The 16360-nt window shown below is 37.6% G+C and overlaps 1 protein-coding gene across 1 annotated transcript; it reads right to left on the bottom strand.

Moving 5' to 3' along the window:
* Positions 1-3871: 3871 nt before the first annotated feature.
* LOC306865663 (large neutral amino acids transporter small subunit 4-like) lies at positions 3872-14575 on the bottom strand. Its single transcript, XM_079410405.1, has 14 exons — positions 14459-14575; positions 13581-13818; positions 9837-10131; positions 9619-9674; positions 9435-9511; positions 7737-7829; positions 7520-7653; positions 7233-7426; positions 6998-7141; positions 6346-6478; positions 6098-6230; positions 5606-5679; positions 5358-5481; positions 3872-5261 (listed from the first exon to the last, which is right to left on the bottom strand). Exons 2-14 carry the CDS (start codon positions 13738-13740, stop codon positions 5100-5102), a joined length of 1779 nt encoding a protein of 592 aa, XP_079266531.1. The 5' UTR covers positions 13741-13818; positions 14459-14575; the 3' UTR covers positions 3872-5099.
* Positions 14576-16360: the final 1785 nt, after the last annotated feature.

Below are 16360 nucleotides of genomic sequence, written 5' to 3'. Positions count from 1 at the left end.
ATTTTACATATTATGTTTAATGTTTTTGTGATTTTATTTTCTTTTATATATGAAGGTTGCATTTTTTTTTTACTTTTCTACTGTGTTTTATTTATAGATTTTATGTTACCCTTGTCCTAAAGCCAGACTTTTAATTCTGAAATTAAATAATCATAAACCATTTCAATATTTATTCTGTGAAAAATATGTTTACACAAATTAAAATTGTCCAGTCAGTTTTGTCATCATTTCTACCACAGCCAATATTTGGTAAAAAAAAAAAAAAGAAGTTTTTACAAGTTGATGAGACATGATGTGTGAAGAAAACTGGTAAATATAAAGATATTTTTATAAATGGAGCTTTCGATCACTCTATAATTTAGTTGAATAACACCAAAAGTGTAAAAATATTATTTAATTGTGTGTATTTAGGATACATAAAATGTAGCTAACAAATTAGTTGACCATTTTATTCCAAACATATTTCAAATTAATTTTCAGGGGGGAAAAAAAGACAAAATGACAGAATTGTTATTGTTAGAGAGACAAATTAAATAAACTAGCAAGAGATTATTTTCCAAAATTCCACAGGCCAGAAGTGTAAGAAGCACCCATATAGACTGTAAAATTAAAATGACATTGAGGCAAGTGTGACTAAAATGGTCTTTATGGCAATTAAGATACGCAAGAGACCCAGCAGACACTGTCTGGATCCTGGATGTGAGCTAGATCACAGGAAAGTGTCACCAGAGCAGTGAGAAAGAGACACTCAGAACAAGAGGTCACGTATATAGCCTACGATAAGTAGACTACTCATGTCTAATAAAAGCACAAAAATCTAGACAGTTTAATGCATAATGTCCATGGATTTTTTATTATAAACATCAAGATTTAAGTTTTTATATCAATCTCATTTCACTACCGTTTTTATACACCCTTTGCCCTCACTAATTTAAATAATAAATGAACATGGCACCTGAAGTTTAATGTTAATTACATACAACTTATCAAAACTGAAACTCAAACCACATTTCAATTCCCCTTAAAGGTCTAATTCTTTACCCAAGGGTATTTTTAGTGTCTAAAGTTATTTTTAGTGCATTAGTGAAAGCACAGACAGCAAACCCTGAGGTGTAGGAGCATCCACCTTAGAGCCAATAGAACCTGATCCTCTTCAAAATGTGCCATTTGATTATTGCAGTAGGCTAGTTTCTAAAATATGAAGATTAACATGTTTTTATTTAAATTCATGATCTACGTTATGCTGCATCAGGGACACCCTCTCTACTCCTTAAAATCTCCATGACGTCGGAGCGTAAGCACATGATCGCTAACAGGTTCGCGACGCGTTGAAGAGATACAGCTCGTGGCTGAGTCATTCAGAAGATATGTGCGCGCGCGCGTTCCTGCACGAAAGAACACCTGGACAGCGTAATTAAAGAGAAATAGGTATTTCTGGAGGACAAATGAGGAAAAAAATTAAGGTTTGCCTGTTAACTGGTGTCCCAGTCTAACCAAGTGCCTTAAGTGTAGCTACACGGTAACCAAAGAAGTTTAACGAGTGCGCTAAATGTAACGCACGCGAATATTAGCTTTCTGTATCGCGTGCTAAATCATCAAAACAATTGTCACATGGGCTACTGACATATGTTTCACTTTATTAGAGTGCTTTTACACCTTATCGCTAGTGTTTGTTGAAATCGTCTTTGCCGTAGTTTGACGATAGGGGCGCCAAAAGACGATTTGAGCTGCTTGAAATTACTAACAGAAATTATTCTAAAGTAATTTTAAAAACTCATTATCATTAAAAAACCACATCTAAATAAAGATTTTTTTTTTTCACCTATAGGACTATAATATTTTCTGCTCTGTTTGGAGATGAATAGAAAGCCTCATATGGTTTCATGACCTTTCTGACGGTGTCCTGTGTGTTTGTGGGCAAAGAAAGGTTATTAATATTTCAAAGGTGACTGACGGGGGGAGTATATTATCAAGTTCAATGAAACGTGCGCAAGGTGAACGGATCCAGTTCTGAAAAGAGCGGTTTAACTAAAATGTGAATATAGCCAGTCTCATGGCCACATGGCGATGAATGAACGGGATGTTTCTGAAAGTATTAATATTAATACACAGGCGCCATTTAATATCGGAACGCGGTGTGCTTCACCTTCACGAGCGTATCAATAACACAATGAAGAGACAATTAAACTCGGTTGATGAGATATCTCTGCCAAAACACCCACTCAAAAGCGTTTAGTTGAATAAAAAATATTTATATTCAGAGGTAACGTTAACGTAAAAATTGCACCAATCAAAACGTTTTTAACACGCATAAGGTAAATTGATAAATATGCACCAAAGCCGTTTGTCTATTAAATGCTTGAAAAATATGTATATAAATGTGAACTGTCAGAAAGTCAAGTTTACAATGTCGCCATGGCCTCTGGTACCTGCTCTGCACGGACACACAGAGGATGCTCCCATCACAATCAGATCAAAAAATAACGCTGTACTTACAATTCTTTAATCAGCATTTTCTCCTGTGCTTTATGCCTTACAAAGATAACGTGGTTTTGCACCTGGAGGAATCCAAATAGGTGTCGAGTCCTGCGTTAGTCCCGGTGTCTCGGTCTACCCCACCTCACCCGCTTCTATGTCATTCTAGGGACCGTTTTTCTATTTCCCACAGATTCACTTCCTGATCAGGGCCGAGGGGGGCGTTAACGACAAGCCCTGATGCTGTGACATAGGAGTGATGACGTCATGGCGATGATGTTGAGGAGGGGGGTGATCGTCTCGGTGATCGTGGTCAGACTTAATGCTTTAAAAAAAAAAAAAAAAACACGGGGACGACCGTCGATGGATGGTCTGAGGTGGTCGCTTGTGTGCTGTAACAACTGGTGGTCGCATAGCTCTCTGTATATCAGTCAAATTATAATCTGTCACAAATTATGTAACCATAAACTGGTGCAGTCTATTTATAGCACATCTGGAGACAGATCCCACCATCCGATTATTTTCATGTAGTTACAGTATGATCCGTCCTCCATCAAAGCACATTAAATACAGTGTCTCCCATTCAAAGTGTATGTATATTTCAAAGCCAGATGTATTTGTGCAATAGACTAGAAATCTGATTATGTATAGTGCATTTTAGATCTGATTTCTAATGTGGGCTAATTAATAATCAGCTTATGTCATTCAAAGTTTCTTATATAAATATTACATTTTTAAAGACCCATTAATATGTGATAAAATTAAGTGGGATAAGACAAAAGAAAATATTCACATTAAATAAAATATTTAAAAACACAAATAATTTACTTGTGTACTAAACCCCAAATTAAATATTAGCCATTTTTTTCCCACAAAATAAGCAGATTTGTTTTTTTATCTCTTACTGTTAGGTCTGTTCAATCAATCAGTTATTCTTGAGATTTCTGATGTTTTATTTTGATTTGTTAAACAATGTTAGATAAGTGTGATATTACAAATGAAGTATTCAGATTAAATAATATTTTAAGTAATTTAAATAACTAAATACTTTTCATTTAATTGCTCATTGTTGCAAAGCCAAAATAAAATATATTTTTTAATATGCAGGTTTTCATTTGTTACTGTTAAAACTAGGCCTGTCTATGAAATAATCACAATCTCATGATTCCCATTATAAGAAAACAAACTTAAATCTTTGTTTTGGTTTTGTTTTGTTTTGCATTATTTTCCACTGGTTTTAAAGACCCTGGGTAATATCAGATGACACTAACAGTTTCATCAGAAAAAAACAGCTAAATCTTTTTCTTAACTGATTATGCTTTTCAAAAATACATTTAATCCTACAACGAATGTAACCGACACTATACTAGTAAGTAAAATAATACATGACAAAAATGAGCAATGATTACAAATTTTATTGAATATATAGTCCTCAGCAATAATGCCATATAGAACAATACATGAAGGTTTTTGAAAAAACACACAAACAAACAAACAGCTGCTGAAACACTGAGATGTAAGTTTATATAAAAACCTTTGCAAATAAGGGTGCATTGTCCATATGGTCCGTTAGATTTTAAGGAAATAAATACATTACACACAATACCAAAACATTTCCACAGTATCCATGGCTCCAGTCCTCCTATCAGCTATCATCAGCATCGCTAACTTCACTGTAAACTGCACAAAAGGCACATTTGTGAGTTAAGTTGTTCTTTCTATATAATATTTTACTTCAGAGGTCCATTATAACTTGATCTTACGATCAGTGACACAAATGACTCTTAACACACTCGACTTGAAATATCGCAGATTGTTAGTGAAAGAAAGACAGAAAAAGGAAATTATGGGTCATGAGGGGGGGTTATGGGACATGTGTTAAAAGTGCTGCTGTTGCCCTGACATCTGCGCCTCAGCTTTCAGCCATCACCTCGCAGATCAGAAGCATTTCAGCCTCTTTTATATATGCATCTCATGCGCATGTAGTGTAAAAACATATACAAACTGAAATGCACAAATTGTGGCTTTCATAAAGAACCTATGATCAAAAGAGATCACAGATCTTTTTCATAAATACAACATTATTTCATAGAAAAATGTAAAAAGCATGAAAATTAAAAATGTGGTCTTTAGTGAATACAATTGCATTGCACCACAACTATTACAGTGAAAACTGGGGCTATAATGGTTTACAATGAAATCCCTTGTGAAGTGTGGTTTAATGAATAGGGGTGTTTTGGGCGTTCCTGGCCAAGACAGCCAACTGGCATCATTACACTGTCTGTGGAGGCCAGGCTGGCTCAAAAACGTCCAGTTGGCATAAACAGTGTATATTAAAAAAGTCATGCTGTATACTGAAATGCCCCTGGTTTTATGGAGAAACAGTCAGGGTTGAAACTTTATCACATGTGCAAATGCGTAATATAAAATATCTGTGTAAATGAAAATAAAATGGCAAAGAAGAGCGTTGCTTTCTGTCTTTCTCATTCCTTTTTTCGTCCATTGAGTTACTTCGTAAACCTCTAAGAAAGAGGCACGATCGTATTTAATTGTCTCTGCGTTTGTGTTTTTGTGTAGCTATGATGATTCTCTCATGCCTTTGTTTTTCCCTTTATCTGCTTTCTTTATACAAATGCCTCTGGTACGTCAGTGCCGTTAATTTTGAGATAGATTTTCGCATTGTTTTCTTTCTCCTTCCTCTTTTTGTGCAGGGTTCTCCTGAAGTACAGCAGGTAGAGTGGTAACAGGAAGCCCAGCATGCTGACAGCCAGCAGACCAACATTCACCTACACCAGAAAAAACATAAAGAGGAGGTCAAAACATGCCTAATGGGCATTTAATCCATTTAGTATTACTAAAGCTCTCTGTTGTGTGTGTCATACCCAGAGTGGGTCTCCCTTCAGTGGTCCCATCATGGCCATGAACAAAGGCTGCTGCAGCAGAGCGAACACAGCGCTAACCAGTGACTGCATTCCTGTCAGACTGCCGAACTGAGATGATGGGTACCTGCAGACGCACAAACAGATTATTTGTTATCATATTATATGATTTAAATGCAGTTATTACTGACAAAAATGATGATCACAAGCGGTATTTAATAATGTTTTACAGATAATATTGATAAACTCACACGGCGGCGTAAAGTCCACCGATGGCGGAGTGGATAAAGCCTCTGACGATGGTGTGAAGGACAAACGAGAGCATCTGGAGAAAGATGACATAAGGTTAAATCACAAAATCAAACATTAAAAACATTTTTCTTAAGGTAAAATTAGAAGGTGATTAATAATTAGGCCACTGGGGGGAGATGCTGTACAACTAAGCAGACACTCAAGGTACCAAAAGCAAGTGGTTTTTTCTGTGTGTACATACTGGTCTTACTATTTCTGCTATATGGTATACTTGCATACTACTCTATATGGATGAAATATTAAGAGTAGTATGCTATTCCAAATTTAGCAATAGCCGCCTTCTGCACATAAACAAAATAGCATGCTAGCATACTACTCTTAATATTGCTGCAATATGTACTATGAATACTGTGCACACTATGCAAATACATGCACAGAATAACCAGTAATATTCATCACATTGCATGATTAATTCCATATGTAACACACACCTGAAGAGGGAGGTTGGGAATTAGGCAGGTGATGCCAAAGCCAACAAGGAGGATGTTGGTGAAGATGAAGGCCCGTGTGGCGTTGGTGACTTTCTGAATTTGTCTGTCTCTGCGTTTGGGCTGGGGCTCGTCCCTGGAGACAAAGAGGAAATAGAAACACATTTGATTTTTTAAGTATTTTGAGCTTTAAAAATGATTATTTAGGTCATGTTTGTATCCATAAATCACTTAAGTGTTTTATAACCTACTTGTTGCGCTCTTTTTCATCGTTTTCTCCATCATCACATTCTTTTAGCTTCCAGTCCATAATCTGACCAATGACTGGCGTCGTCATCAAGCACAAGAGTTGCATCATGCCAAAAATTGAGGTGTAGAGGCTCACTGAGAGAGAGCAAGAGAGAGATTATAACACTGTCTAATAGATAACGTCTGAGGTTAGTTAATAACTACTCTGGTTAATGGCTAGAGTTTATGGCACTCTACAGACTTGTGTATGCGTTACGGCCCAGAGCACAGGTGGGCAGGGAATGTGTTACGCTTGACGTGAGTACAGGAGAAGGTTAAATGCTAGAATAACAAGCTTTAGGAAAGACACGCTCTACTGGTTTCTACTGTGCTACTGAAATTCTTACCCAATTCCATTCTCTCAACTGCAAAAATTGTTTTAAAAAAAAAGCCATTTAGAAGGCAATTATAATGTCCATACTGACAGTTTTTTTTTGTTTGTTTTTTTTTTTTGCTGTATTTACATATCTGAATTATTGTAATTAAATTGCTGTATTTCTTTATGAAAAAAAAAAATATATATATATATACAGTATATTCACACACACACACACACATACACATATATACTTTTTTCCCTGTTTTTTCCAGACATATTTATACATGCTTATTCACCAGTATTGAGATCTCCTCCACTGAGGGACTCCAAGATGTTGTTCATGGCTCCCATGTAGAAGATGAGACGCAGCTGAGTTACACACATGGTTACCAGACTCAACATGAAGAGAGGGCTGAGAATGCTCTTCATAAACGACTGAGCTACAAGGAAAACAGAGTTAGTCTAAATTAGTTATTGACCTGTCATATTACCATAATTTCTGACCTTTTCTTATGTCAGACCATCACTTACTTTCCTCCTTGGCCTCACACTGCAGTTCCAGGTCCATAGTGGACAGGCAGAGTTTTTGGCCCTCTTTGGCAAGCTCTTTCTGTTTCTGAGTGTTATCCACGCTAAGACGCTTGCCTACTGTCGTCACCTGCTTATAAAACTGCTTTCCTGTAATCTTATGGTCAAATCCCAGCCAACTGAACTTGATCTTGACACTGGATAGACAGAGAGACAAAACACATACAGAATGAGAGTCAGATATTGTAGATGTTTAATGGGTATGAGTTTTATGTATGTGTGTTTCTTACGTGTAGTCCATGTCCTCGGGTCCAGGGAAAGGCTCCAAGGGCCAGTTGAAGAAGCAGTTGATGAAGACGAGGCCTGCACAGGCCGCCCAGACCACCAGAATCGTGATGAAGGTCACACCAAGGTCATAAATCACCTGTAAAGATAAACAGTTAGTATCTAAGAACATAATGTGGCATTATAATCTTGTTTTTCACCAAATTGTTTAATCTAACAAACCTTGACCCCAGGAAAGGTGACAGCTGAGGAAGCGTACGAGCCAATCATGAGTGCGATGAAGGTGGCACGCAGGTCGCCAAACATGCTGGGCAGCTGGAAGGAAACATGGGAACAGATTTGGTTAAATTAATTGTTAATTAATGAATCTCATTTGTTTATTAATTTATTGCTTACTAATTTAAAATGTATAAATTCAGAACAATCCTAGCAAAAAACATATTTACTTAGATTAAAATTACATTTAATAAGTGTTTTTTATTTTTTATTTAAATATTTCATAACAATCCTGGCAAGAAAGAAAAACGTTCAGATTTATTTTTAATTTTAGTAAATACATTAATAAAGTAATTTTATTTTTAATTATATCATTATATATTAGCAAAAATATTTATTTTATTTCAATTAAATTACATTTATTTTTAAGTTCTTTGTAAATTATATTTTACATTTAATATTCTTATCCTATTCTTATTCAGACTGTGGCTATTCAGAGGATTGATATGAAGACAACTGATCCACCGTTTTCTCTATAAATGGCAACAGGCAAGGAGAGATGGCCAACAGTTATGGACTGACGAAAGCACAGCAAATCAACAGTGAAAGCAGTTTCAGTTCAGAAGCAGGGAGATGTGAAAGAAAGAAAAGAGTGAAAGAACAATTGACAGATGATTAAAAAACTAGAACACTAGTGACCCTGAAATATTTTTGAATACTTAATCCACACTTCCTTCTTATTTCACTTTCTGTTCCTCATTGTCAATAAAACAGGAATAACTGGGGCGGTAAGAACTGAGGAATGATCTGTCCAGTCTGAACCGGCTGAAGCCGAGTCTCTTTTATGACTCTAATTGGAGCACAGACTGGGGCAGCCTGCTCACAGTTATGCCTTGTTCCTGTGACAACAAGTGGATGAGCAACAGCGAGTGTCCTGTTATGTAAGAATGCATTTGAAAGTGTGTGATCAGGCAGGTTCGTGATGGAAAAGAGTTGTTTTTTGTAAGAAGTCCTGTCAGTACTGGTTTGAAGGTATTCTCCAAATCAATTGTAAAGCGACTTTGCTACCCCATTCACCCTTCAAAGTGTAAATGCAACATGACAAACCAGAACAAACCTTTGCATTAAGCCATCAATGCAATCTTCGCATTTTGAGGCAGGTGCTGTCTTTCATTTTCTCAAACCTTGGCCATTAACGTGGCAAAAAGTTAATTTTGGACTCTGGGTGTGAGTGTTCTTGTGAGTTCATGGTCAAATAGATCATCCTAAGATCATGCTGAGTGCATGATAAGCTAGGCTATTCTTACTGGGTCAGCACACTGGATAGTACATCATCAGGAGTTAATGCATGGTGTCAGTGCAGGAAAAACACTAAAGTAAGACTCACAGATGGGTCTAATGATTAATCTACTGCACCATGCTTGAGAGACGCTCAAATAAGAGAGAGGAAAAAGAGACACAGAGACATCTAACTAGCCTGGATGTAGCAGGATCAAGGGCACCAAATGTAACAATTCAAGAATCAACCACTGAAAAACCCTTATTGGCAAATCTGAATATCATATGGGACCTATCCCCTACCATTGTTATGCTAATTAGCAATGTAAATATTACAGGCAACTCGGAGTAAGCAAGTTCAAACGCATCAAAAGAGCTGAACAAAAAAAAAAAAAAGTGTACTTTCATGAATAAGCTAACACACACCGTAAGTGAAGTGAAGGTCATACACATTCCTCCAAAGCCATTAAAGGTCAAAGCAATGAAGATCAAAACGGACAGATCTAGAAAAACAAGCAGATGTTAAATGATGGAATATTTTTGGTATCTGTTACAACGTTGGTATCTGTTTCACTAATTTTGAACTCAGTTGCATATATGGTGTTCTTACCATTTGGGTTGCTGGCTCCATAAGCAATCATAAGGCACGAGAGGGCAAAGCAGGCACTGGAAAAGAAAAGGTCAGATATTAATGGAAAATTCAACACTTTTCTGCTCATTGATCTTTATTGTGATCTGACCTTACCACACTTTTCATTTCATTAATAATTTATCCATCATGTGACTGGTATAGTAATTACATTGAAAAATTAAGCACATGCTATCTACCTTCCAAGCAGGCGGAGTTTGCGTGGGCCGTATTTGTCCATGACGATTCCAAGAGGGAGTGTGATGGCGCTGAGGAGGAAGGAGCCCACGGTGAAGGCCAGATTCAGCATCTCATCCTGTGCTTTACAGATGAGCCAGCCGTTCATCCTCAGATGGTCCTCCGGATGGTTTAGAGGGACCACCTCCACACCGCCATCACGCTGGGCAGGCTGAAACTCATCATATTCATAATCTGCTTCATTCGACAGGGATGAAGGCACAGCTGGTAGGGAGAAGTTTGCCGTTGAGCTGTTTCCTTTGGGAAAGAAGGAGAAGAAGAGAGATGTAAGAGGCTAAGCTAATGGGACCCATGTTAACCATTACCAGCAGCAGCTACCATGTTACAAAAATCAGCTTGAACATCAACGTGACCTGATATCCCACCCATTTGTGTTGCAGTACTCAACAGTTGACCATTTCTGCTAAATCATGTTGATAAAGAATGAGAGTGAGAAAATTCAGATGTTGGTGTAAAAACCTGTCACGTGTGCCCCTGCTTTGAGCCCTATACTGTTACGTAAGCATCAGTTACTTGTAATTCTGGTTGCTGTCCAATCATGCAGATGCAACACGTGTGGACTCCAACACCTCATGATAGTTCTTTGAAGTTCCTGACTGGGGTTTCTCAAAACATGCACTCTACGGCCTTGTCAACACACCATGGGTGGAACGGTCAGTGGATTAAGGTAAGGACATTCCAACATTGCTTCAAGAGTTTGCAATTGTCTGAGCATTTCATAAAAACAAGGAAACTTGAGAAGGTCATCACTCACTCACCTTCATGTCGTTCCAAACCTGTATGACTTTTTTTTCTTCTGTGGAACATAAAAGATGATATTTGCAGAACTTTGGGGTCCAAGCCACATTGACTATTGATGTATGGAAACTGAGACAATTCTTCAAAATATCTTCTTTGTGTTCCACAGAAGAAACAAAGTCGTGAGCTACCCCTTGTAGCGATGGTGTCCATACAGACAAAATGTACACTTGAACTTGCAAATGACTTGATACTTGAACTTCCAAGTGACTAACCAAGTTTCACTTCTGAACAGCATGGTATAAACCAGCCTGGAATGAATTCTGGTTTAAGCTAGTCTTCTCAGCAGTTCTCCAAAGTGTCTGAAATCAACCTTCACCCAGCGGTAAAATGCTTGGAATGAGGAATCATCATTATGTGGTCTCAATAAAACCTGAGATAAGGGCTGGGAATGATAGAAAGAAGAAAGCTGAACATTTGCTCTTCCTTTATCTTGTTCTGCTGTAGGAACAATGTTTATAATCATCCTTTTGGACTATTGTACTGTCCTGTTCCACATTATCTCTCCACGCACATACATACACGCTGCTACCAAACCAGATGACACTCCATTAATAGCTGCTGTCTCACTGGAACGGAGACATATAAACTAGATAATTAGACCTGACCTTAAACTAATCTGGATGTTTTTCCATCTTAAATGCTGATGGGTGACAAAAGTATGATGTTTCTCTGAAAAATGCAAAATATGGTTAAAAATAACCCTTTTCTCAAGAAGTGTGAGTGAATTACACCAATTTTTTTCTTTTCAAACCTCAAGATACCACCCATTATTGGTGTGGAAACAGTGACTTTGCTGTAATTATCCACTGTGCCAGTCTCATCCTGATGATACACGTGTCTTCCTTCCACAACAAAGAGAATGTTTCCAACTCCAAGTGTGTTTTAGAACTGAGTGCAGAATGTTCTGACGTGTTTGGCACCCAGTCGTGAACTTTCTATTGCTACACATGAAGGGTTGGGTTTTACTTTCGACTGTTAGCAAACTAGCAGGGCTTGCTCTGGCTTCTTTCCTAAACCATGCTGATGTGTGAACGGTGTTCCTGCTGTAAACCCTATTAAAGATGCACCAGAGAGGGTGTGCGTAGGCGACACTGATGTGCAAGACACACCCGGAGAGATAGCAGTCACCTGGTCTCAGCAAAAAAAAAAAAAAAAAAAAGGTCGGGAGTGTGTGCGTTTGATAGAAGGGTGATAGAGGAGCATACATGAAACTATTGAACCTCGTTTGAGGGGTTTATTACTTAACCTCACTGTAATAAACTATCTTCACTGTAACAATTAAGTAATTAATATTGCTTTTCATCTAATCTTTCACCTATTTTCTGATGGGCCGACTGCCACGTGATGCCTTTCTGAGTACGAGTGTCACATGGAAATTAAAATTCTTAAAATTATCTTAAAATTTTGAAATGGTGAAGAACTAACAATAAATTCACATTCCTAAAGGAAACTGTAAATATATTAACATATTAATACGAAGATTTGGGAACAGATATTAGGGCAAAAGTGGGAGTGAAAACAAGGAGGGGTTGTTCTTTTCATTCACAGCCATTAGTTTGGTGGCCAGATCTGATAAAATGTAAAGAACAGATAGTGAATGAGACACACACACACACAATACAAAGCGTCCCTAACCTCATTTCTGAGAAAGCTTGAATGTGAAACTCTTATCATGACGACTTCAGTGATTGCATGACGGGAAATCTCAACTAGTGTACTAAACCACAAGAGTCCTCACATGCTTCGCATCATTTAAAATGGTCAAAGACGAAAAATTTGAATGCTGACTAATGTCTCATGACATTGTCCTTTGAGACTTATATGTGGACCTTATTACGTCACAATAATGTGACTGACCGAAAGGACAGTCAAATCAGCTGAGTACTGTAAAAAAAAAGGGAACTATGACAGCAGCAAAAAGGAACGATAAGCACTTTCCAATGCAAAAAATGCCAGACAGACACGTGAGATGCCCACCACTCCACCCAGAAGAAGTGGTATTCCTAGATCTACCCAAACGATAAGCCTCCTACAATTTCCTTCACAAACAACTCTTTTTCTCGTCTTCTACCCCTCCTCTACCCCTTTTTTTTCTTGTCTGCCTGGGAATTTCAATCCAGCTTTTGTGGTTAAATAGGTCTCAATGTCCTCATCTTTTATTAAATGAAGCCCAAAGTGCCCAAGAAAGAACAGGACAGTGATAAAAGGGCATCACCAGCCATAAGACCAAAACATGTTCTTATGTGGTGCTAATCAATACCAAAGACAGTACAATCAATTAAATATGAGATAATCAGCAGGTCTGAGATTCTATCTGAGATGATAAACATCTTAACTTACATCTGACAGGGTGTAAGCCTCTCAATTTAAATATGCACTTGATTAGGTCAGGGTCCCTGTGGAAAGCCCTTTAACATTCTTGTGTTTAACTGTGACTACTAGCTGATTTAATGGAAGTCTGTGGTAGTGTCTATGGTTGTGAGGCTGCTGAGGGAAGACATCATTCCTCCTCCTTAGAGAAGGTAAGCACAAAAGTGTTTTGCTGCAGAGCGCAATCAGTTACACAACATAAAACGCTACTGTCAGTGGTGCATTACTATACAATACACATGTGACTTTAAAAGCAGGGTCTTTCGAGTACTATCAGATGCAGTATTTGTTTCAAGATCAGGTTGGAATGAAGGAATGGATGGAATTTGCCAATATCCGTAGTGACAAATAAAACACAATCATGCGTTAAATAAATTTTTTTTTTCAAGATCACAAGCTTGACTTGCACACCATGTAACCTAAATGTTCCTCAATGCCTCTTCTAATTTGCTAGTTTTCTTGAGTTCTTGGTGTTACATTATATACGAATGTATGTATTTCAGAAGGATTCATACCTGGATCTGTGCAGAGGTATGAATAGAAACCCTCAGACTTCAGCATGATGAGTAAGGAGCCCCAACCCAGCAGAACGGCAGAGAACAGCAGATTTTCAATGATGGCTGTTATTGCCATCCACCAGCGGCGGGCAAATGCGGTGGCTAGAGTGGGTGCCATAGCTTCAAGGAGTAGGATAGCAGACAGAGAAGAGGAAAAGGGTAGTTGACCGTGTCTGGTGGATTCAGACCTCAATATCTGTGGATAAAGAAGAAAGAGGTGTGTTGAAGTCATTTGAATGTAATGACCAAGTTAAACATTTCTGCACGTGATGATATAGAAACATACTGTAGATAGACTAAAACTAAAATAAAGATAGTTCTAAAAATTGAGCATGCACGTTTTTTTCTTGAACTCTTAATTATTAAGATGTGTGAATGAGCCACTAAAGCCACTTCAAAGACTCACACCTTCTATGTTATGCATATCACTTTCAGAGTCGGTTCTTTCAAAGTCATTCAGGCTGTTTTGCAATATAGTGTAACAATAGCGAATGGGAGGGGTCCCAAAACTAAAATTCACATTACAACAGACTTCATACATTGTTTTAGATGCAAAATATCATAAAAATAGCTTTTTTAAGCTATAGAACACAAAAAAGTCGAATTATGACATTATCTTAGGCTTATCTTGGTGTGACTTGTATACCCAACACACATGCCTTATTATTCTTATTTATCACTTGTAATGTAACTTTAATATAAAAACGGTCAGTGTGTGAAAGAATAATATTCTTTGTTTTGTTTTTTTATCAAACCAACTGGTCATATAATGCACAAACATTTGTTTAAAATAGTATATAGTTATAAAAATTTTTAAAAAAAGTAAAGACACATACCTTTGAGCGGCAGGCAAACAAGTTCTGTAGCCTTTTAGTGTAGCGTGGTCTTCCCCTTGATGCCTTTGCTCTCCCTCTTCCCCTCTCTCTGTGCCTCCTGCAGTTACCGTCACTTACTGAGAATTTGTTTCAGGGCAGCTGACGAATTTATTATAGCGGTTTCATGTGGGAAAGTATCGAAACGTTTCTATTGGCTGCATCGGGAGGCTGAGTACACCTGCCAGCCAATCAGCTGCGAGTCTGCCGCTGCACTGAAAAATCACGGGCCGTCAATAGGTGAGCTATTTTATCTGCATTTGAAGGTATTTCTTCAAATATCAAATATATTGATATTCATCTGCATTTGTGAATTGGGCTCGATTTTGCGCAGGGAATAGTTTTACATTTGTCGTCTCATTAAACGGGAGATCCTTTTATCATCAACGCTGAAATCAATATTTTCGACCGAGTTTATTGATTATAGAGTTATTTCCTGAACTGCAGATTAGAACTTGAATTATGAAGGTGGATGAAGGGAAGATAAATCAGTCTCTAAGACATTACAGCTATTCAGGTAACAAATTGACATAAACTCATTGTTTTATGTCACTGTTTCATGAACTTGTTTTTCTGTGAGGAGTCACGGACCAGAGGTAATATGTTGAATTGCAAAATGCAGATAAGACAGCAACAACAAACTAGCAAACTGTGTCATCGACAGAAGTCAACAAAAACAGCTCGAAGTGTCTGAAATAGTGACGTTAAAGGATGTGTTACTTAACACACAATACTGTTTCACTCTCCGACCACATCTACTGAAGAATAAATAACATAGTAACCTGTTTTCTGACAGACCTTGGCTACAAACAAGCTATCATTGCTGAAAAACCAGGTTACTGGTCTTCTTGGCTGAAATTATGGTTACCATGCTGATTTTATCACGTAGGCTAGCTAGCGATAAAAGGGTATATGCTTAGGCTACATTTTACATGCCAGAATGTGGTTTATTGTTTTGTTCGTGTCATAAACTTTTCTGCAGTTTTCAAGCAGTACATACCCGGTCACCCGGGCGGGCCACTGCAGATACCGGGTGTAAATCAGGTTGTTATTCTCGAAACACTCGTGTTATTTACCAGAATAGAGACTCGAAAACCCGCTCTCACAGGCGCAAAGCTACTGGGTATTACTTTCAATCTACTTTCAGTCTACTAAATCTACTATTAAACGTCACATTTTCTACAAAGGAGTTCTCAAGACAGCTGCACGCACAGTAGTCTTGTGTTTTCGATTAAATCATTGCATAACAATGTTGTATTGATCAACCTAATCAGCAAGAACTGGTATATCACTGTCATATCAATATGGCTGATAGCTGACATACACACACACACACACACACACACACACACAACGTGTATATCATGTTAAATATGCCATCTGTAAACTGTTTACAGTAGGATATATTATTTAAAAAAGTTATTAAAATTATCTATTTTCCTAAATAGTGGTAATAATGATACCAATGATTGATTGCAAGGAAACAATGTGTGTCAGTTAGCTTGTTTATTTGAAAGAGTTTTGTATTCTTTCCTATAGTGAGCTGATATGCCTGTTTCAAGTATGTGATCAATAGGCTACTTTATCACTGTGAAGGGTACATGCTTGATCAGGGGGTTCAGACCTATTATCGTTGCAAAACAAAAGCAGAGGTTTGATAAGAAACTAGGAACCATTCACAGGTGTTGACAAGTATTCTAAGAAGTTTCTTGAGGACTTTAAAGTCAAATCTTTACTGGCAAGGTTCACTTCTTTACATCATAATCCTCAACTGGGCATCGGTTACTTAAAGCCTACGTGATGAACTACATTCAGTTGAGAACTCAAAGCTATGAGCTCAAAATGAGCACATCAAACGAACCAAGA

Source organism: Barbus barbus, assembly GCF_936440315.1.
Source record: "Barbus barbus genome assembly, chromosome: 47".
Classification (NCBI taxonomy): domain Eukaryota; kingdom Metazoa; phylum Chordata; class Actinopteri; order Cypriniformes; family Cyprinidae; genus Barbus; species Barbus barbus.
The sequence above is the reverse complement of the archived record's forward strand: the minus strand, read 5'-3'. Positions and strand labels throughout refer to the sequence as shown.